At 41.7% G+C, this 24,437-nt stretch overlaps 2 protein-coding genes across 5 annotated transcripts in view; one reads left to right on the forward strand and one right to left on the reverse strand.

Annotated features, from left to right (window-relative positions):
* The window catches only part of SH3YL1 (SH3 and SYLF domain containing 1), a 474,176-nt gene that overhangs the window by 414,291 nt on the left and 35,448 nt on the right, over positions 1 to 24,437 (reverse strand). The gene's annotated exons all lie outside the window — the stretch shown is intronic.
* SNTG2 (syntrophin gamma 2) overlaps positions 304 to 24,437 on the forward strand; it is a 217,800-nt gene continuing 193,666 nt past the window's right edge. For 3 of the 4 annotated variants that reach the window (XM_081857158.1, XM_081857160.1, XM_081857159.1), the window contains exon 1: positions 304 to 874. In XM_081857158.1, coding sequence (XP_081713284.1) covers positions 803 to 874 — 72 coding nt within the window. In that variant the 5' untranslated portion in view covers positions 304 to 802. The remainder of the gene's footprint in view (positions 875 to 24,437) is intronic. The other variant, XM_081857161.1, reaches the window with a different exon arrangement.

Raw genomic sequence — 24,437 nt, forward strand, 5'->3', positions numbered from 1 at the left:
TCTTTTTTACTCCATTTGCAAACACTTAGGGCTTGAAACTTCGCTCTTAAGAAAAGACAGTACCGTGGGCTTTTGGCTGTTTCTTAAATGCCCACAACGTCTCCTGGGTGGCGCGTGTGAGAGGATATGAGAGAGGGGGGGGGAGGCTTAAAAATCCCCGACAGATTCCAACTTATGAAATCGCCCAGCGTGGCCACATTTCTGCCTCCATCACCCTCCCACCCTCGACAAGAGAGCGAGACAGCCAGAAAAAGAGCGCGAGCGAGCTGCCAGCATCTCTTGGCTGCCAAGGAGCGCGAAGGGAGGAGAGGGAGAAGCAGCGGCGAAGTTAAACCAGGGACGCGTCCGCAGTCTCTCGCTCCCCTCCCGCGCGTGTGGACGGACTGAGAGCCAGGCAGCCTCGGGGCCAACGCAGCCCTGAGCCCCGCGCGCCAACGCCACCCTCCCTCTCCCTCTGCCCGCCCTCTCCTCCGCGCCTCCAGCCAGCGAGGAAGAGGAGCAGAGCCAAAAGGAGCGAGAGCTTTTGCCCCTCGACTCAGCGCCAGCGCGGAAAGCAGCACCCGTCTTTCCCCGCTCGGCTCCTCCACTGGGTGCTTTCCCCCCTTGGCTCTGTTGTTGTTGTTGTTGTTGCAGCTGCTGCTGCTGCTCTGCCTCCAAAGAACCGCCGCCTGCGGGGCTGCTGCTCCGGGAGTGAGCGCGCACTCGCTCGCTCGCTCTCTTGCTCGCGGCTGCCGGGGATTTATTAAATGCGCGTCGCGGAGTTCGCCATTCAGAACGGACTAATCTAGCTGCATGGGAGGAGATGAATGTGGCGGGGAAGCCGTCTCCTCAGCCACAGCTCGAGCGCCCGGACAGCCTCCTCGTCCCCACTTGGGCAAGTACCCTTTGGCTTCTCACCCCTCACCCCTTCCCTCCACCCCCCCCCCAATCCTTTCCAACCAGCCGCCTTCTTTCCCTCTTTCTTTTGTATTATTATTATTATGGTTATGTATTATTCTCATTATTATTATTATTCCCGGAACTTGAAGAAAGTTGCGCGAGGGGGACGGATAAGCGACGTGTCCAAGAGCGCAGAGAGTTGGCCGGCGGGCGTTTATTTCTTGTGGCGTTTTTTATTTCTCATTTGTGGCTCAGGGTTAAGGTGGGACCTCCTTCCCCCGCTCCCCATGCGAAGGAAACAAAGCTTCCCGTTGTGGTACGTTCTAGGGAGCCTCAGCAATGTGCAGGTTGGGTTCCTTTCACAAGAGAGACAAGAGGAAGCGAACTGTGAAGAAAAGTTGGAGGCTTGGAAGAGGTCTTCTTCCTTGGGTCGCTCCCGGTTCCAACTGGACCCGCCGCGCGGTTGCGCGTATCTTTCCTCGGACGTAGAACTCGAGGGAGGATCCTGTGAGCGTGCAAGAAGCAGAGCGCGGGGTGGGGGGGGGGAGAGGGATGACTTAACCCTTTCCTCTCTGATCTATGCTCTCCGCTCTTAACTCTTGTCCCCAGCCGCCTCTGCGTGGCTGATGATGAGAGGGCAATCAGCATGGGTGTAGCCAGGATTTATGTTGGGGGGGGGGGGAGGCTTCATGTTGGAGTGGGGGTGGGGAGAACCTCAGTTAGTTATTTTTATTGATTTACTTAATTTAGGAGCGGGCAAGTGCCTCCCTGCCCACCCCTTGGCTACTCCCACGACATTCAGCCTCAAAATCATTTTGCATTATGTAGTTTTGAGCCACTGCGTGGGTGCAGCTCAGCATATTTAGGTTGCAATCATGGGCAATCGTGGGGGTGGGGTGCAGGGGTCAGCTGTCACTCCCCCCCCCCAGTGAATAAATAAATAAAAATAACTAAAAGTAGAAACTGTAGAAAGATTTTGACAGATTTTTCTGAGTGCTTTTTTTGGGGGGGGGGTCTAAAGAAATAATTTGAAATAACTTGTTGAGACATTTCATTCTGAGTCTGCTAGACAGAGCCAGACAGAGGATGATGACAGTTGGGTGTTTTGCACCCACAACATAAATCCTGGTTATCTGCCCCCCCCCCAATAGCTATCAACTTTTCCCTTTGTTAAAAGGGAAATTTCCTTATTCTGAATAGGATACCTCTCAAGAAAGGGAAAAAGTTGACAGCTATGGTCTCTCTCTCTCTCCCCCCCCCCCCCCCCGCCTTACATAAGTCCTGGCTATGCCCATGGCTGCAGTCCTGTCCACAAGAATACCTGGAAGCAAGCCATGTTGAACTTAATGGGTTTTACTTCTGAGTAGACCTGAAGAGGATGGTCCTGCTCCTTCGGAGGTCACTCCCATTGGCTCCAGTGATGCTTGTTCCTAATAACAGCACAAGCGTAACCATGGCTGCTCAGAAGTAAATCCTATTTTATTAAACGGAGCTTACTTCCAGATAAGTGGGGTGATGATTGCAGTCTTAGTTGAATGAGTTCCTCTCTTTAAAACAACAACAACAACAACCTGTATATCAGCCTTTCAAATGCAGTTCATTTTTAACTCTCTGCTTCCTTACACCCTCCAGTTCTTTCACAGGATGTGCAGCTTCTCAGGATTTTTGAATAGTGGTAGGGAGAATAAGTGGGATGAAGAAAAGGATGGTTTTTTGGGTCATATGATGTTCCCTTATGGTTTACTCCTGTGCATTTGGAGCAAAGTGAAAGAGAATCCATATTCAGGTCAAATTGCTGGTGAAATGATCTCTCTTGCCCCATACATACAACTCTTCAAAATAATCGATATATCTCTTTTACTCAAATAAAAGTTTTAAAATTCTAGACAGTAAAACTGAATGCTGAGTAAACAGATGGGGAAGACAGAGCCCCCTTAACAAGTACAGTGGTACTTCGGTTTACGAACTTAATCCGTTCCGAAAGTCTGTTCTTAAACCAAAACCATTCGTAAACCGAGGCGTGCTTTCCCTAATGAGGCCTCCCGCCGCCGGTATCCTCCAAGGTAAAGTTCTCAAACCGGGACCCTATTTCTGATTTTGCAGAGTTTGTAAACCGAATAGTTCTTAAACCGGACTGTTCTTAAACCAAGGTACCACTGTAGTTTAGATATATTAGTTCCACAATAGCACAGTAGGATGCACTTAGTCAATTGACTTAATTAGGGGCTAAGTAGTCATAACCCTACCATCATCTGTGTCTCTGGTTCGAACTGTAATAATTAGTTTTGGGAATTGTCAGTGTTCCATGTACTGTTGGCTGGTTGTGGCAACTTTTTGGACCATAATTCTGAAATTGCAGAGGAGTATCACTTAGGAATGTAGGAAGCTGCCTTATACGAAATCAGACTATTTATTACTTCCATATTGTCTACTCTAACTGTCAATGGCTTTCCCAAGTTGTCAGGTAAAGATCTTTTCCATCACCTCTTCCCTGATCCTTTTAGTGAACATGCAACACATGCTACTGAGCCAATGCTACAGGACCCAATTCCTAAAGATCCCTCATCTGTTCTGAGACAGCATGTCTCTATCTAAATATCCCATTCCCCAACACACTTAGACCATTAGTTTGTTGAATGAACAGTATTGTTTGGCTTAAAACTAGAGAAACATAGGATCCAAAGTGTGCTACATCAGAATTGGATGATAATCCTAGTAAGTCATAGAATCAGTGAAACCGATGGACCTGCTCTGATCACAAGTGAATGTTGGATATCACCCAATATCTCTAGGTTCTATATGACATTTGTTTTATGTGTCATGGCATAATGGTTCAGTTCAGTGATCAGTGGTTTTCATTGTGCCCTGTGCAGGAAATATGAGATAGGCACCGTTAGCTGCAAAGTGTTGGGAGGATTCCATATGCTGTTGCTCACATTTGTTATTTTATTATTTATCAGATCAGTTACTAAGGTAAAATTAGTCCATTAAGCTTTGGCACTGTAAATTTTTTAATAGAGCAAGCTGTATGGGCTACTTTAAATAAAATGAGTATGCCCTGGTTCAAGGATTCTGACCTTGGTTAATCATAAGGCAAAACCACCATGTTGTGATGACCGCATTAAAATTCTTTGCAAGCAAAATGCTCTGTTTATTTATTAATAAACAATACTTTGACTTGATTTAATGTTACTATGTGTCCAAATCCATGAAAGTAGTTATGTGTTCTTCAGTGTCTATTTTTGTTTCAGCTATGTTAAAAAGAACTTTGCATGTACCCATGAGATGTCACAGGAACATATCATAGATTCATATCACTATTCTTTTTAAAGTGGCTAAATAATCTTTATTGCACTGCTAGTAGCAAGACTTATAACAAATGCAGTGCATGATGTTCGCTAGATATAGATGAAAATAGTAATTACTCCCTTTATCACTCTTAATTATTGTTGTTTGAAGTTAATTGCCTGCTTGCCTTGTCAGCTTTTCAAATATGTCAATTTTTGAAAAAGTGAGTTGCTCTTTAAACGCCATGCTAATATTTTCTGCAAACAGAGCTATTCTTACCTACTTGACATTCAGCAAGATGGGAATTTTTGAATTATTGTTAATGGAATCAGTAAATATCCTGCCGTCTTCTATAAGCTTCATTAACTTTATAAAGTCAAGAAAAGCATGAATGGAAAATGTGTGTGTGTATGTGCATGCATATGTGTATATATTATATATATTCAATTTATATATTGCCCTTCCTCCTGGAGGAGCCCAGAGTTTTTAAAAACCCGGTGCCCTTCAGCTGTTTTCGATTACAAACCACATCAGCCAGCTAACACCAAAAAATTAGGAAGGCATCAGTTTGGTGAAGGTATGCCCTGAAAAGTGTTTCTGTTGTGTTTAAAGTGGGTGTAGATTTATGAATCCTCCTTGATTTTCATATGTGTAGAAGACTGGTGAATAGATCCTGTATGGAATGTAAAAATATGCAAAATAGTCATGGAAGAGTCCATTAGGCAACACTGTGGAAGAGTAAAGTACATGCCTTCTTAACTATTAAAAATAGTTTTTGAAAAACATGTTCTCGTTGTGGGTGTGCCTAAACAGACTGTTGGTTCTAGAGAGTGACTTACATAAAATCTCTTCTTGTACAATTCCCAGGGCTCAGTTTGATTCAGGGCTTGGGCATTTACATACAGTAGAATGCTAATATGTTTACATGAATGAGACTCTTGCAGTTTTGCTAACACCTTTTCCCATACGTTACAGCTGTTATCTACAGAAAAGTACAGAATAGCATCAGCTCAACCTAAAGTTTTGTCTGTATTGGGCAAAATGTTTATTTTATTTATTCATTCCAAAGCGTTTCTAAACTGCTTAATATTTAAATTGGTTAGTGTCGTACAGAAATACAAACACTAGAACAGTACGACCAAAGTCAGAAATTTAGTGATAACAGAGCCCAATCTTATATGTCAGGGAATACCTGGAGGAAAAAGATGTCTTAACAATGCATCTGAAGTAATTGATAGATGAGACTTCAAGTATGGCAGGGGGAAGGGCATTCCAGAGTACAGAGGCAATGACAGAAAATGCCCATTTCCATGTGATCACCCTGGATATTCTGTAGGGTATAATGCCATGAGTAAAATTTCCCCAGATGATCCAAGTGACCTTGCAGGGCTATACAGGGACAGGCGCTGTTGCAGGTTGGACTCGATGGCCCTTGTGGTCTCTTCCAACTCTATGATTCTAGGTAGTCTGGTCTCGAGTTGTTCAGGGCTTTGTATGTGAGTAACAAATCTTCAACATAGCCCAGTAGCTAATCAGCAGCTAGTTCTGATCTCTCAGCAATATGAGTCCAGGTCCTCCACTCAACAATCTGGCCTCAGTGTTCTGCAACAGCTGCATTTTCCAGAGCACTTTCAGGTGAACCCCTACAAAGACCTGGGATAGCTCAGTTGGTAGAGCATGAGACTCTTAATCTCAGGGTTCTGGATTCAAAACCCACATTGGGCAAAAGATTCTTGCGTTTCAGAGATTTTGACTAGGTGACCAGGTAACTCTACAATTTTTATGATTCTAAGACCGCATTACTCTACTCCAGTCCAGTGGTGAGGTTACTAATATATGAATCATATTGGCAAAACAAGCCCTGTCCAGGAAAGGGCATAGTTGGTGAAATGATCTTGTTTGATAATAAGTACAAACTATTTACCTGTTGATTCAGGGGCAATGCAATCATGTCAGGAGCTTGTAGAGTCCCCAACTCATCACAGAGTCTCCATTTTTCCAAGATCAATTCTATTTTTTGGGCCTTCATGTAGCCTAACACTGCATCCAGGCATCGGTTCAAAAGAGTATTACTTTTTCAGGCTGTTTTCACACACAGCATAAAAGTCACTTCTGGAACTATCATGTGCAAGCTGAATGCTAGTTTAGTGCTCATTTCCTTGTCATTTGCTTCCAGGGGGAAAAAATCCCATTTGCAAATAATGTGAAAGTGTGTGCTAAACTTGGGCAATATTCCACGATTGTTCCTGAAGTGGCTTTTACATCACATGAAAGCTCAAATATAATGTGGGGGGAAAGCAGTTAGGAAAACATTGTGGAAATGAAGTAAATTGCCTTGTGAATGCAACCTCAGATGCAACAGAGCTGGGTGTAATCACAGTACCATGCCCCTAACATCGCAACATCCACCTCTAGTGACTTCATATAGTTGTTAAAGTAGGCACCTGTATGCAAATATTAAACAGAATTTAAATATTTCTATATGGCACCCCATAGCACAAGTGACGGAGGTTAGATACATAATCTCTCAATGCCATTCTCTCAAATGGGCTCCATAACTAAGATTTGAACTATTGTAAAACAGTGCTGGGACGCGGGTAGTGCTGTGGGTTAAACCACAGAGCCTAGGACTTGCCGATCAGAAGGTTGGCGGTTTGAATCCCTGCAATGGGGTGAGCTCCCATTGCTTGGTCCCTGCTCCTGCCAACCTAGCAGTTTGAAAGCATGTCAAAGTGCAAGTAGATAAATAGGTACCACTCCGGCGGGAAGGTAAACAGCGTTTCTGTGTGCTGCTCTGGTTCGCCAGAAGCAGCTTAGTCATGCTGGCCACATGACCCGGAAGCTGTACGCCGGCTCCCTCGGCCAATAAAGCGAGATGAGGGTAATCCATTAGGGTGACCAAGGCTGAGTCTCTTCCAAAACTATCCCAGACTCAGATGGGTCAAGATAACCAGTTACCTCCAAGAATATAAATTGTCTATGCCCTATAGTTTTCAAGTCGTGCGACTCAAATTGGGTCTAGTAGACCCAAAGTTTTTAAAGCAATGTTGGCTAAAGTCGCTTCTGGGGCGCCTTTGTGAATAGGGGCCCCGAAGTTTAAGTTTCCTTCGTTTCATAATGGCTCCACCACTGGTCAGAGTGGTGTTGCACTCATGTCCAGCTTGCAGGCTTCCTACAGGCCACTGTGAGATGATGCTGGACTAGATGGTCCAAGCATCACTGCATTAGATGCGGCTTATTTCCAGGAAAGCCTACACAATATGATTGCAGCTTGAGCCTCCCCATATCATGCATTATCTGTGATTCCTCCCTCCCTCTATTTTAGGATGGAAATGGTGCTTTGGAGCCTAATCCCTTTCTTCAGCAATGAAACACTGTAGCTAATTCTCATACATGGCTTGTGGAGGATCCAGTTAAGCAGGAGATCCAGGAAGCTGTAAACCCCACTCCTACTTTATAAATGTGGTAGTAACCATTTGCAGCGTTGGTACACTGCATTAGGAAAGAAAGATCCATGTGGACCTTTCCTCTGATCAAGTATTCCAAATCATGTAACAGCCCCTCTCCTCCCAATATAAATGGAAACATATACAGATAAATTAGAACCTTAGATAAATGCAATAGATATGCTTTGGCTTAAGGCACATTATTGCAGAGCTTTAAATTTGAAAGCCCTGTTCTTAAAGTGTGAATAACAATTAGTTTTAAATGCTAGCTAATGTAGGTTGAAAATGGATGGCAATTTAGGATATTTCTTTGTGCAAGGTGAAGGTTGCTGTAGCTAGTGTTCTCTTGCAGAAATGTAGATACAGGACTGCCGGTGTCTCTATAATCACTGACAGCCAATCCTGCTGCCTCATACACAAAAATGAAGACTGCAGGAAGCCTTTTCCCCAACAATGAGAGTTTACATTAGTCAAATCCTCAGGTTTTTGCATCTGTACAAGACCAACAGAAATGAGTACAATTTGTGCAGGTTAAGCTGCTGGAGGATCTAAGCAACTATTTTCATTGAATTCAACTTCAAATTAGTTTCATAATAGCTTTCTGCATGCCAGCTGAGCAAGTTCAAACCCCCTACGCTTTTCACAAGAATAAGAAAGAGCTTGCATCTCTTGCAGAGTCTGAAAAAAATGTTTTTGTTGCTAAGAGGTGGTGCAGAGTTAAGGTGCTTTGGATGAATGATATGGGAAGATACAGTTTACATCATCATCGTATATTCATTTAGGATCCATCTAATAAATACATTATTGTGGGGAAAAACACATTTTGTATGGTGCAGAAGTAACAAGTTTAAGTATCTGGATTTTAAAGTAGTGTTCTTCACACCTTCCCATGTATTGATTGATGATAATCTGTTCTATTTATAAAACATTTTGCAGTATATGTGTCTTATCAAACCAGTGTGAGGCAGGTTCTTTTTCTTGTTAACTCATTCACTAATTTACGTGCAGATCACACAGTAATCCGCCTTGAGATTAAGCCATATCTGAGCTAAATCATATATGTGATGGAAATGGATAACCACTTAACCAGTCCCGTATTATACAACAACCTGAAAAGCTGAGGGACGGTGATACTTCATACCAGAGATGCCTACATATTTAAGGTCAGACAAACCAGAGGGTTAGTCCAGGTATACAAGGTGAAGGAAAGCTGAGGTCAAAGTCCCAAGTCGCAAACATGCAAGGAGGATAACACTCTGGCTTGTTCCAAGTGGCACCTAGGCTGCAAGGTAGACTGGAATGTTCCAAGAACCAGTAGACCTGAAGAGCTGGGTGGTGTGGACACTCTACTCTTAAAGAGGTACAACCTATTTTAGGAGCCGGAGCCCTCAGCGCCTGAAGACAGTAATACAACCTCTTCACACAGAAGGGGAGTTTGAATCACATGCTCTTCTAGGCTGGGTCTTCTGAGGAGGCAGGGATCTCACAGGCTGGCCCAGAGGGCACATTCTCTCCTCCCTCAGTCTGACATGAGTGAATGTCATGTAGATGAGTCCTCAAAATATAGAAATAAATCTTATCCATCCATCCTGTCCAGGCACACATCTGTCCAACCCATCACCACATGTTTTTGGTTGTTTTAGTCTTCGGTAATAGAGAGGACTCTAGGTTGACGTCCCATTCCCCCATAGGGGAGGGATGTTTTCAGCAATATGAGAAGTAGAATGTGTGGTTATTCAACTTGAGACGGCTGCACCGTCTCTCCAGCTAAGATATTTTGAAGGTGGAGGGTGGGTGGCAGAATCTGGCCCATGTGTGACTCGTCCAGGAAGACTGAAGAAACTAGCCGCCGCCGCCGCTGCACGAAAAAACACGTTTGTTACTAATTCATTATAGCTGTTCATTATTTCTGCAGAATGGTGCATCTCTTTGCCCCATTAAATTCTGGAAATTATACCATAATCAAAAATACTTTTCAATAAGCTTTCCGTTTCTGCTTGAAGTAACTTGTGCTATGCATCTGTCTCCCTTGGCTTTATTATCTGACTGATTGTCAGGTGGTAGTATTAATTTTTGGTTTTTTATGGTTTGAAAGACAATTCTGAACAGAGCCCCTGGTTTTGCTTGTTTGTAAAGAAGAAATGATTTAACCTTCAGAGGGTCCGATATGCTAGCAAAAAAACTTTCGGTAGAGTTGTCTGGTTTCTAGGTGGCCCTTGGGGTCCCTTTCAACTCTATGATACTAAATTCAGTTAGCTTCCAATGAAAGACTTCTTTCTGGGCTCTTTAGGAAGCTAGTGAAATTAGCTTCATTTTTTTCTCTCTTTTTAATCCTGATAATCCCACAACAAGCATTACAGAATCTTGCTGTTTTGTACTTCTAGTACAAACTGCCAGGAAATCTCATCCCTTGTAGGCATTTATGATAGGTAAGTTTTTGAAATGTGGCAAACGACAGAGTACTGGGCCCATTGTTGACCTCACTGAATTACCTTTGCACCCCTAAACTCTCAGCACATCAGAAAGCTATTCCTAATTTATGGGGGTTTGTGGAATCTGACCCCAGTCTTCTGCTTCTTTGCTCCAGGTCTGTATTTTACCAGTACAGTATCGCTCAATTTGGCTTAGAGCAAACAGTGGGCTAGTAATGAGTGCCAGCAAGTGTCAAATGCCACAACTGGGACTAATATTTTATTTCATAGTAGGAAATAACTATTTTAAGTCAATTGCAGCTAACTGATTCCTAAACGATTTCTGTGAGGAAGTAGTTCAGCTAGCCAAAAGGACAATGTGAACTTTAAAAAAACAAAAACAAATGATGCTAATTTTGCCAATTATTATTTTCATATTTTGGTGTTGTTTCATAGTTGCATGCAAGTCTTAATGACAAACAGTGCATCACCATATTGTACAATCACCTGGGGGGCAAATAAAATAGTACAATGATAAAGTATTAAAATATTGAGGATGATGATGATAATTTATTATTTATACCCCGTTCATCTGGCTGGGTTTCCCCAGCTACTCTGGGCGGCTTCCAGCAGAATATTAAAATACAATGATTCATCAAATGTTAAAAGCTTCCCTAAACAGGGCTGCCTTCAGATGTCTTCTAAAAGTCAGATAGTTGTTTATTTCTTTGACATCTGATGGGAGGGCGCTCCACGGGGGGGGGGGGGCGGCACTACTGAGAAAGCCCTCTGCCTGTTAAGCTCAGGGTTGCATAAATAAAGCAGCCACACATATAAAAAGCAGATAAAAAGATTACCTTAAGGCTGCGAGACTGAACATACTTTTCTGGGAGTGAGTTCCACTGAATTCAGTTCACTGGATTGCACTGTAAAACAAGACAGACTTAGGCTGTCATCTAAAAAGATAACAGTCCTGGTGAAACTCAGGGTTGAAGTCGCATTGTGAGTAAAACAGCTAGGGTAACACAGATTTGGTTTTGGGGTTTTTTTGTGCGAAAGCTTTGACAGAGGAAAATGCAGTTCTTTGCTTCCATTGCTATACCACTCTGTAAGAAGTCTCCTCCACAATGCGCTGTTTTTGTTGGTGGTGTTTTTTTTTTAAATTTGGGGGTGACTGAGCTTGTGACATAGAGTGTCTCCTTCTTTCGCTCAAAGTAATGCCTTATGAAAGTAATCTCTTTTTCTACAATCTTGTTTTCATTAGTCTTGTAAAACAATTAATTTCTAAATAAATAAATAAAACCTCCAAAGGAACATTAAATTATTTCATTTCTAATAGCCAGGAGACCTTTCTGCACAATAAAATCATCTGGGTTAAAATTCCAGGTGATTTGTTTTGGTTTTATTTATTTGATTAATGCGGAGGTTTGTTTCAGGAGATCACCCTGCAGTGGGAAGCTTATATTACTGCCACATCCTCTTTGAATGCGACAGCTTATAAAGTTTGCAGTCAGCCACAGCAAGAGAGGAAGAGTTCCAGGAACTCCCCGGAAAAGACCCTGATGCTGGGAAAGATTGAGGGCACAAGGAGAAGGGGACGACAGAGGATGAGACGGTTGGACAGTGTTCTCGAAGCTACTAACATGAGTTTGACCAAACTGTGAGAGGCAACGGAAGAGAGGAGTGCCTGGTGTGCTCTGGTCCATGGGGTCATGAAGAGTCGGACATGACCAAATGACCAAACAACTAAACAACAACAACAACAACAACAACAACAACAACACAACAACAACAAAGAAGGAGTCCGATAAGGGGCAATATTTTGCCAGTGTATTTTGGAAAGACATGTGCACCACTATCACATTAGATGTAATGGGAGGGTACAGCAATAAGTATACAATAAAACATAAAAAACCCATTTAAAAACAGTACAAAATAATAATTAAAAAGAGAACTGAGGACTATTTAGTTGTCCAAAACAAAACAAAACTGCAAGTAATCCAACATATAAATAAAAATGTTTTGCTGCAGTATCTTTCCACAAAAAGTAAATAAAGGTATTGACTGTTGAATAGTGGAAGAGATGGAAGAAGGATACAACTCTGTTGGATTCACAGCTCTTTATTGCAGCATTTAGAACTGCTCCTGGAATCAGACTGACTGCAGCCTAGCTGGCTGCTTTATATAATACTAAGTAACTTGAAATAGTAACAACTCACAACTAGCTAACCAATCAGGAGCGACAGTTTTCAATCCTTCATTTACATACTGGTGGCCCTGAGTGAGAACTGCAACTTATGTAATGGGAGGATAACATTGTAATGGGAGTCATAACATTGACTAAAAATCAAACCCCAAATAAAAAAACCAAAATAGACTGACATTGCAGCCTCCATGGTTTCAATATTTGCTTCTGTATTGTGCTGAGCTTTCCATCTCAAGAATAGCATGGCTTTCATGGTGGAATTCTTTTGCCCCTCTCTTTATTCATATATGTCAGCAGGCAGATTTCTATAATGAGATTTACTAACTCTCCAAAGGATATAACCTTGAAATGCAGGGGCTCTTTAGCACAATCTAATCAATATTATCTCATTTATCATCTCTTGTGAAGCTTGGATTGTAGTGGGGACAAAAAATGCATTTGTAACATTTAGGGAGAAAAGTTTCTGGGCAGGAAAATCAATAGAAAAACCCAGTTGTTTTGTGTTATATCGGAGTAGTGCTGACTAGAATCCCCCGAGCCTTTTATTTAGACAGGTAATATGCTTTATGGCAATTTCATATTAATGTATACATGCTTTATTTTTATTTTCTATATAGAGTATGGTATGTTTTTGTGACCAAATGGGTGGAATAAAAGAAGATCACCTGTTTAGAGCTTTGCAATTAGCTCAACAAACTTTTTCATACATAATAGCTTTCTAGGTGTGGAACAAGTGGAAGTGGTGATGAGCCCTTAGTTATTAGCTTCAGTGGGTCTACTCTGATTCGAGGCTAATGTGCCCTTAGTTATTAGCTTCAGTGGGTCTACTCTGATTCGAGGCTAATGTGCAGAACAAACATAGCTTTCCACCAGATCCTGCACTTTTCCAAAGGTTGTGATACAGTTCCCAGCAAGTTAAATGTTTCAAAATAGGCATTGAAGTTTGTATTTTGAGAGAAAACGTACATCTTAAATACATATCAAACATATTAAACATATTAGATACATATTTTGAAATAAAGACATTTAAAATATAATTTTTTTGCAGATTAACGTGGTATGGATTTTTGGATAAAAGCATATGAAAGAATAACTAGCTGGGGAAAAAGATTTTTCCCATCCCTGAGGACATATAAAACATTCTAAATAGGCACTGCAGTCTGCAAGGTGTTTTGAGAAGGGGCTTGGTGTGTTGTATATAGCCTCCTAGGATGCATAATTTGCATCTCTGACAACATACCAAGTTAAAAGAGGTGAATTTTTAAAAGCAACCCTCAAATTCCATAAAATATTATTTTTGTAGAAAATATTTTACTGTTGCCACAATTATTTTTTAATGTGTAGGTAACACATTTTTGCATACCATTCCTCTATCCCTTTCTACTGTGTATTGCCTTGTTATCTCTGACAATATAGGCACACCCTCATAAACTTTAAATACAATGATATTGAAACACAAATGGAGAACATACAATTTTTAGCTGGTGTAAATTTAAGGCTCTATTATATTTAAAGTATGAAAAGAAAAACAATAAATTTACTGTGGTTATTCTTGTGTTCCTATTTGGTGTTGCTTTTGGCCAGTACTGGTATGGTGAAATGTGTTAATGGAAATTTTGAATTTATATTACCATCAACTGAAATTTAGAGTTGCGTGCTTGTAACTCAGGGAGGCAGAGCATGCATCAAGTTATATGCATTTGTTAACATATGGCATATTCGATTGATTGCAGAAAGGTATTTGCAAGCATATGGATCCAATTTAAAGCATTATATCACAATGGAATAGTTGTCAGGCTTTGAGTTTAGGCGATTGCATCTTAAGATTTTATGTATGTATTCAGGGCTTAGATAGCTAAAAGCTGGTTTGCAAGAGGACATTTTGAACACTTGTGTCTTTGCTCATCTGGTGAAACAATCAAGAGAGATGAACCAACAAAGTATTCTTTTAGTTTCACATATGAATTGCCAATTTATAGCATGAGCCTAACCATGTTTATTCAATACTAAGCCCATTAGAATCACAAGGATTTACTTCTAAATAAGTGTTTCTAAAGGATTGCAGCCTTTGTTGAGAAGTAAATGTAAATTGCATTGAACTCAAATGGACTTTATTTTAGGTGTGTAGGATTACAGGCCTGTTGTCTTTGTCCATGGAGTAAGGAAATCAGCCCTGAGTGCTCACCTGAGTGTGGGACAGATCCTGAAGCTGAGACTCCAATACTTTGGCCACCTCATGAGAAGAGAAGACTCCCTGGAAAAGACCCTGATGTTGGGAAAGATGGAGGGCAAAGGAGAAGGGGACGACAGAGGACGAGATGGTTGGATAGTGTTCTCGAAGCTACCAGCATGAGTTTGACGAAACTGTGGGAGGCAGTGGAAGACAGGAGTGCCTGGCGTGCTCTGGTCCATGGGGTCACGAAGAGTCGGACATGACTAAACAACTAAACAACAACAACAAGGCAAAAACCAAATGGCACCAGCCAATCAGCCAAATGGACAAAATTCCTACCAGGCCCCTGCCCCCAAAGCAGATGACCCCATGACAGGCATAGCAAGGTCAAACACAACAAACACCCTAAAATTAGGGAGGGTGGGCAGGTGAGGAAGCTCAACGCTGTGCGCAGGGACCCAGGCTGTCACTCAAAATTGGCAACACCAAACTCTCCTCAGCAACCTGAGGAGAGTACAATCATACTTTGGGCCAACCAAACCAACTTGCCCAGCAACAGGGGGTGTCTGGTTAACTCCACCTCAACCCGTGCTCTCCATGAAGGAGAACACGCTTTGGTGCCAGAATTAAAATGGTGGCGTCGGCAAGTTCAAACATGCAGGCCTTGAACTCTGCTTAGCACCACTGCTGGGCCTCCTTGCCATTATGGGCAGGGAGACAGGTGTCCAAGTAGCATTTCCATTAGAAGTAACACTTGCCAGACAAGCTTCAGCTGCCCATCGTAGGGGCACATGACAGAATGATGACCTTGTTCACATAGAATCACTGGTGCTTTGGCTTATGAATGTGGTGGGTGGCTGCTGCTTCTGTCAATGAATAGGCATTGCCAGTGGATAGGGAACCCACAGACAAGGGAGAAGAGCCCACTGAAGGCAGCTTGTTGTGGGCATCTGAAAAAAAACCAAAAACCTTGGAGCCAGTTCTGCAGAATTGCTTAAGCAGAATTGCTTAAGCAGTGAGCTGTTTCTACTTTTGCAAGAACACACAGAGGCAGAACATGTGAGAACCACAAGGAAAAACCCAGGAGAGTATTGATTTGCTGATGGGACCTTGTAGGCGCTTCTTTAAAAGTGAGTAAGGAAAGTGTAGCTCTTCCAGAATGAACACCTATGCCTGCATCCAAAGTTGGCCACTCTGAGAGCACAATCCTGTACTAGATGAACCTGCTGGATCAATCCAATGGCCCATCTCCACCAGCGCAATGCGACTTCCATGCGCACAACAGAGCTTCCTCTCCCTCTCCTGTCTCCTCCAGCTGCCCACACACCCTCAAAATCAGCTCCAGGGGCTTGGGGAACTTTGCATAACCAATTTTGGGGGTGGGCAGGGAGAGGAGAGGAAACAGAGTCCTGTTGTACCAGTGGAAATTGTGTTTGTAAAAGAAATGGTTCTGACCTCCTTTTTACTCCTTTGCTTAGTCCTCAGACCTTAGTTGGCACAAAAGAGTCTTTGAGAAAGAGTATTCTTGCAGAGTATTGCTGCTTTTATTCTTAAAAAGTCTTCTTTTCCAGCCACGACCAACAGCTTTTACACACACCAAACACAACCAGCTTTCTACCATCCAACCAACCTACACTCAACACTAACATTGACCACTCTATATATACAGGTACAATTTGGTGAAAGGTTGCATGAGTCATTGTAGGCCGCTGACTCATGCTGACTTAGTTCTCTTAGCATTAAAGAAACAGCGGCCAATTTTTAGGCGTGACAGAAATATGTATGTGGAACACTGGAAACACTCCCATGTCTGGTAGCCCCCATATGAAAAAAGCACGTTGCCATTGTTCAGTTTACAATCCATTGCAAGATCTGATGTCTTACAAAAGTTACATTATATTAAAATAAATCAGCCATGTAATGAAAATTACATAGAGTTGCTATTTGTGCTTTTAGTGTCTTATTCAGTGGGTGGTAGCTGTAGGTCAGTAGACATTCAGGATTAGCTCTGGCTGGCAAACCTTGGTATTCATTTGTAACTTGTTGATATTTTGCAATATGTGACAACGAATGGCTTGTGCCATTATTACTGTTCTGCTAATTTTATACCACTGTTTGCCTGGCTGATCACTGTAAAAATGATTAATTATTGCAGCATCTGATACATCAATATGGTTAGACAGTGGTCCTGAATAGCAGGGTACCTTCTGGGAGCACAAGAGAGCAAAAATTGCATATGAGCAGTCTGCATCGCACTATATTATATGGAAGCAAGACACAAAACTCATTATCCAAGGTTTAATGAAGCTTTGTGGGGGGAAACAAATGTTGCAGAAAGCATTTCAGGGAAGCAAGTATTCTCATTTCAGCTGAAATTATTTTTCCTTTAAAATTACACAGCATTAACAAAATTCTGGTTGAGGAAATGGACTTTTTGACTAGGAATGAAACTGGAATCACTTTTACACTACAGTGGTACCTCGGGTTATATACACTTCAGGTTACATATGCTTCAAATTACAGACTCCGCTAACCCAGAAATAGTACTTCGGGTTAAGAACTTTGCTTCAGGATGAGAACAGAAATCGTGCTCCGGCGGCGTGGCAGCAGCAGGAGGCCCCATTAGCTAAAGTGGCGCATCACGTGAAGAACAGTTTCAGGTTAAGAACGGACCTCCGGAATGAATTAAGTACTTAATCTGAGGTGCTTACTGTACTACTGAGCATGCAGTAGTACTGTGAAGTTAGGGATTACAGAGGCTAGCATGATCCCCTCCCCACAAGAAAACAAAACAAACAAAAACAGTTTTCTTTACTTATGGCACTTATGGCGTCTCCAACTACCTTAGTTTTCTTATATTCTTTGCTTTCACATCACTGAACGCCATGTTAATTTTGCAGAGGTGCGGTTAAGCCTCCAAAATGCTTCCTAAAATCAAGTGACTGAATTGCAGACAAGCATTTTATAAATCCTAGAGACATTAATAAATGTAAGTGTACTTTCAGTCATTGGAAGACCTGAAACAAGCAGCATTGCTTCAGTAAACTGTCTTGAGGATCAGCCCTCTCAAGGGATAACATTTGCTCTCCAAGGGGCCTGTTTGGAGGTGAGAGAGCTGTGTGGAGGAAACAGTAAATGGGCAAAGCTTGCAGACCACTTCTGGTGCAGTGGGCTAGACTCACAACCCTCTGTGACCTTCTTAGAATTGCTCTCCCATAAGAATAATTGTTCACCACTGCCTATGCCTCTTGAAGGTCATGTTGAATTGAATAGAAAAGCAAGCAGCAGCTATATGTTGCATTTCACTTTTTCTTTTTTCTTTTAATGCACCTAGCCTTTGAAATGGGCACCTGAAGTACACTTACAGTCCAGCTTGCCTATTATATTTCAGGCAGAGAAAAGGGGAAGTAATTTGAATCTCCATTTTCAAAACAAATTTATTTATTTGGTTTTTCAGATTAAAACTTTACAGTCACATATCCAACATACAACACAGAAACAAGATTCCAAAGAATCTCCCCTTTGTGGGTCCTATTGTTAATGATTTCCTCCTGCATTTTTTTTATAGTAGTCCAAATCTTTTACCTCTCTGTTGTGTCCAAAATTCACCATTAAACCACAAGTGTTATTCCAACCCTACTGACAATTCTAACTGTTGAAACAATGGTTGAATCCCCATTTTCATTGGGCTGGCTCTACCTAGACATCTTATTGTAAAACTCAGCTTTCCTGGTACTTGGGAGACCACAACAAATAGGTATTTTCACCAAACCATGCCAATATTTCACTACCATGCCTGGCCAAAGAATTCTGAGTTCACCACTGGTAATTTGAGCAAAAGCAATATTTTCCTCGCAGACAACACTTACACTAGCTTTTTTTTTTTTTAAAGGATCAACATTGTAAATATTTTTGTTACCATAAATGAGAAAATATAAATATAAAAATATAAGCAGGAGGATTTTTAAGGGGCTTAATTTGTTTGTTTTCTGCATGTGCCTAGCCACCCACAGGAGTTCTTTGGGCTGCTCACAAAGCCAAAAACATACAGAGCATTAAAAAAAAGAGTGTATAAAAATTAAAAGCAATAACAAATTAATTTAAACATGGAGAAATTAAAACTCAATTTCAAACTCAATTTTAAAACTCAAATAAGATTTCTGACTATATATTGTGCATTATGAATAAAACACTGTCTTTTGATTCCTTGTGGGCTTAGATTTGGCCCCTTTTGATTTCTGGGAACTGAAGGCCGCTCACGAAACAGTTAAAATGAATTTTCAGAAACATGCTGCAGATGTTCAGAGTGGCTAGGAAAACGGATAGTGAAGATGAAATTGTTGTGGATCACATGCTAATAATTTTATTTTACAGGTGTAGTCTTTTAGTTTGTTGCAGTAAAACACGCACACAAATAGATGTCTGGGGCACCTTAAAGGCTAACAGACTTACTGTGTCATAAAGGTACGTGGGCCAGATCCCATTTCATCTGATGTTCAATGTGTGGCCTTTGACCTAAGAAAGCATAAGGAACAGTATGTTGGTTTCTCTTTAAGGTGCCATAAGACACTTGGCTTTTGTTTCATTTGCTGCCGTTTTGGTGTTTTGTTGTTGTTGCGATAGACTAACAGTGACATTTTCCATAGCGGTGGTTCTATCGCAAGCACCAGATGTAGCTGGATGAAGCAGAAATCTATCAAGCTCATGAAGAAAGTAATCTTGATCTCTCCCTCCATTTCTCTGTGCCATCTCTAAGTCTGCACACGTAGGTTACTATGATGGAAAATCCCTGTTTGAGCCAAAGAGCACCATTTTATTTTATTTTATTGGAACTGCGGTATAGCAGAGTTGAGAGTGTGACTGCAATTAATAACCCACTTTTCTTTTGACAGGATATCACTTGTTTGGGGCCTTCAAGAAGTGTGTGCTTGACAAATGTTCAGTCGTCACCTTCCACCAGTCTTGACGACATTCCTTTAGAGTGTTCTAAATGTCCTGTGTGGGTGTCTGGAGGCAGTTGGGGGGGGGTCAGTGGAATGAGGTTGAATCCTGACAAGACAGAAGTAGGGGGCAGGCAGGTGTGGGGGAATCCCTCGTCCTGAACGGGGTAACTATGCCCCTAAAGGACCAGGTGTGCAGCCTGGGGGTCATTCTGGACTCACAGCTGTCCATGGAGGTGCAGGTCAATGCTGTGTCTGGGCTGTCTGTCTACCACCTTCATCTGGTATGCCGGCTGAGACCCTACCTGCCTGCACATTGTCTCGCCAGGGTAGCACATACAGGGTGTGTCTGGGTTATGTCCAAGGTCTATACTGAAATGTAATATTTAACATTTGCTCAAAGTGTTCAAAGTACCTCACACGCAAAACTAGTTGCAATCCTGGGTCAGGTATAATTATTCCCCACATTTCCATTTTGGGGTGGGTGGGTGGGTGGGGATTGAGGCTTGGGTAGAAAGTGACTTGCTTAAGACCACCTTTGAAATTCATTGCAGAGGTGAACTTGGTTTGGGAACTTCATAGCTGAGTCCTTTAGCAACATCGCTAGACCATAGGAATATTCCTTCCTAAGATACGTTTCTAAAGAAGAGCTCTAGCTTTGGAAAAGTTGTAGTTCTTACGAGTCTGGTGGCAGCAGATAAAGCTCTGTGGTTAAGCCGAAACAAGTAGTTCCAAGTCAGAATATGCAAGGCTTGTTGAAAAGGACACATCCAAATCTTTCTCAGTTGATTAGTTCCATGACAACAACCACTTCATGCATTTGATGAACCGAGCACTGGCCCATGAAAGCTCTTGATACAAATACTTTTGCTAGTCTTTCAGGTGCTGCAACCCTCTTTGATGTCGGTGCTTTCACATTTTAAGCTCTCATTAATTCAGGCTATGCTTCCATGTGCCCATGCAGCAGCGTTTGTGACAATGAGACTATCATGACTGCTCAGAGTTTGAGCCATGTGTTTGAAAAAAGAATTCAGAATTTCAGACTGAAATACTAGGTCTAGGAAGATTACTCAGTAGCTAAAGACATGTGATCTGTGATAAACAAAATGAGAGTATGGTAACTGTAAAACTATTTATTATTTTGACAATTTATATGCCACTTTAATTACAATAATCTCTAAGCACTATACAAGAAACACAGTTTTTAAAAACCCAGTTAAAATTACCGTATAAAATCAGAATTCATTTAAAATGCCTATTTTAATTACCTATTTGGGGATCATTCATTATATAGATTAGTTAGAAAGGCTAAGTTCTAACACTATAATTCTAGTATAGATGAATAACTCTTAATCAGACCAAGCCTAAATCTCACTAGTTTGGTGACTAATGGAATAATTTATCAATTCAATGTGTTGGATGTTATTCTAAGTGATATGGTCCTAAGGAGGTGGTAAACCCAAATGACCTGTTTCATGGACTGTTCATTGGGGCTTTTAAAGGATTGTCAAGATTGTAGCTGGGCATGAACCTTCTCCGCATTGTCAACTGTAGGGCAATATTTCTCTCCAGTTTGGACTGTCATCCATAGAAGCTGTCACTCATAGAAGCTCTCAGACAGTTTGCTAAGGTGCATGGTGATAAGCACCATAGTTTCTTGGGGGCAGGGGGACCACACATCTTCAAAGCAGAGCATTGTCCAAAGCTAATATTCCACACTGCACCACACTCTCATTATATGATGTAATCCCTATCTTTCATATAGTGGTTTGGGCATGCACAGTGCTAGGTCCTGGGCCTGCATGCCAGCTGCTGTGATCTATGGAGGTTGTTTACTTCTCATAGTGGCTATTCTGAGTGCACTGACCTTATTCAACCCATTGCCATTTTAGGGTCCTATAACTGATAATATTAGTATTCTACTCATAGAAAGTTCCTCTTGTGATGACTTGTGGAACCTCCATGATAAATCAGTTTTGATGTCCACATTTTTCCTGGCACACTAGATCTCATGCAGTGCTATACATGGCCCACAAAAACCCAAAGGACTTCCGATATTCATCCTCCTAGAACATTGTGTGAAGGTCCTCATTCTTTTAGAGATCATCTCCAATGCTACACTGGTGTAAGCCTTATAAGAGGGTGGATGGGTCATACTGCCTGGAATTAGGCCAATCTGCTTGGGGTTGGGGCCTTATATCCCAGCCCACCCACTCGGATTTTGCTCTGAAATCTTGTGAGACCTGGAAATACTGGTTCTCACTTGTTTTCCAGTTTCACTTCATCTTGAGGGCACTTGGGAAGTTCTTTCTCCCAGTTGCTGTGGCCAAACTGGATTGTGGTGGGGGTGAAACTGTTCATCTCCTTTCTCCCCACCATCTGTGTGTCAGGGACCCTTAGCGGGCAGGAAATAAATATTCCAGAAAAATAGTTTTGTTTTTTTAAAAAAGCAAAATGTTATAGTTGAGGCTATTTCTGCATTGAAGGCAAAAATATGTCCTACATTCCTGTCTTTGGGTAGTATTGCTCCCACTGACTTGCATCCCATTAGGAGTATGTTGGGTCTGTTTTATAACACTGTAGTGCTCCACTACTAACATTGAGGAGAAGTTTAATTGAAAGAAGTGGTTCAAGAATTTTAATAATTATTAGTTATCTGTATAGCATCTCCATCCTCTTGATGCGAGTAAACGGGACAGCCAAATAATAATTCCTTGAAATTCTGTTCATTCACGTAGCGCTAGTTTTCACTGTACTTTGTCTTCTGCAATCTAATTTTTAGTAATTAGGTTATTGAACGGCTATAATAGATGTCAAGAAGTGAGGTAATGGATATAGTCAGAACCATTTCATGCTTTTCAGATAAGATTATATTATACTTAGGCTGGGTCATGACTGACTTCATGACTTCACCAGTTTAATTAAGTCCAATGTCTAAAATGGAATAAAATTGCTTGCCTAAATTGTCATTTCTTAATAATATCATGGGGTGTTTTATTTTGCCAGTCATCCAACAGAAGGTATTTACTTTATCAGATACGGCCTGACAGGTTTACTTTCTAAGAGATTCATTAACAGCACCTGTAGTGGGTTTAAATGACCTTGCACTTGTGGAAAGTGATTTAATTTCCTTAGCTTAAAAAATGTCCTGTCAGTCATTTTTATTTTATTTTGAATTTTACATTATGCAGTACCACCACACTCTTTATAATCAGGTGTACACTGCAGTTACTGAGATCGGTTTTTTCTTCCTTTAGAATTGCCAACACAGATGTTTTCCCCACTATATTTTATTTTTAAAATATTTTTTCAAAATATGTTGCCATGTGACCCTTTTTGCTAAGGAATCAAAACACTTGTTAACTTCAACCCTCTTAAGGCATTATCAAGGTGTGTTGTTATGTGGGGTGGGGAGGAGCTGCAGGGATGAACATGTTGGCTCCACCCAACCCTCTTGTCTTCGTTGCTTTTTAACTTTAACACGGCCTCAGCCCTGTATACCTGAAGCCCCATATATCCCCATTGTTCAGCCCGAACACTGAGGTCCTTCTCCGAGGGTCTTCTGGCGGTTACAGGGAACCAAGCACAGGGCCTTCTCAGTAGTGGTGCCCTCCCTGTGGAACACCCACCCATTCGATGTCAAGGAGATAAAGAACTACACAACTTTTAGAAGACACCTGGAGGCAGCCCTGTATTGGGAAGTTTTTTATGGTTGACATTCTATTATGTTTTTATATGTGTTGGAAGCCGCCCAGAGTGGCTGGGACAACCCAGCCAAATAGACTGGGTATGATGATGATGGTGATGGCATGTTTTAGAATCCTGATGTTCCAGCATTATAAAATGCAGGGAGCTTCCACACATAGAGGGAGCTTTATGCAATTAGCCTCCATGAGTTGGGAAGCACATTCACTCCTGCTTCCTGCTTCACCTGATAACCTTAGGGCTGCCATATGTCCATCATGTGGCGCTTTGTCCTGGATCTTAGGCAAGTTAATCGGAAAACTGTGGTTTTGTGAAAGAAAAGGAAAAAAAGCTCAACAACTTTGGGGTGTCCTGTTTTTTACTTTTTGAAATATGGCAACCCTAGATAAAGCGAGATGAGCTCCGCAACCCCAGAGTTGGTCACGACTGGACCTAATGGTCAGAGGTCCCTTTATCTTTACCTTTTTTTAGACAACCCTGCTTGGTAATACCTGAAGAGAGTTTCTCTGTGACATCATTGCAACTCAAGCAAAATTTAGGGATTTTCCTGGAAGGACAGTACCAGTCACAGCCCTTTATGGGATGGTATTTTTAAAAATACTTTTAAAGTGATTTTGCTTGCTCACTTCAGTGGTCTGGCTCACTAGTTTTTGTTGCATTATGCATGGCTTTGGCAAGAAGGAAAAACCCCGTACAGGGAGATTGCTTTGATGAGGAGTTGTGGTTTCCCTGACTCCCCTAGACCTTAAGCTTCCTTCTGCCCTCAGCATAGAATGACACAGGGACACATGAGGCTGGTGGAGGAGTGGCAGTGGTCCCAGCTGAGATATGGTGATGCAGCCACCCACTGCCACAGATGAGGTATTTGGTGAGGTCAGGGGAGCGATTTCTGTACCCTGCAGATGTTTGTGCTCCTCTGGGACATCAGCAACCCAGAGCTTCACCTCTTTGTCCCTTTTGTTCCCTGGCAAATACAGCTGGGAGGGCTCCATTGTTTCTCCACCCACTCATGTTCTGCTGCTGAATGCTGAGACAAATGTGCATCAACACTGTGCCTAACCACAGTGTTGATGCAAGTGCATCAGCACTGGCCATTCTGCACGCTCATTTGAAAATGTGGAGGATATGAATAGTATGTTAGTCCGGAAATATTCATTCTTATGAGCAATGTAGGAAATACCTCGTATGCTGTATTATATGCTAACAAAATAACAGATCTTACTAAAATTGCCATTTTAATCCCCGTAACATAGGAATATAGGAAGCTGTCTTATATTGATTCAGACTATTGAGCTATCTATCCTAGTATTTTTTGAATTATGGTGCTGGAGGAGACTCTTGAGAGTCCCATGGACTGCAAGAAGATCAAACCTATCCATTCTTAAGGAA

The sequence above is a fragment of the Podarcis erhardii genome (genome assembly GCF_964252035.2).
Source record: "Podarcis erhardii genome assembly, chromosome: 3".
In the NCBI taxonomy this organism is placed as follows: Eukaryota; Metazoa; Chordata; class Lepidosauria; order Squamata; family Lacertidae; genus Podarcis; species Podarcis erhardii.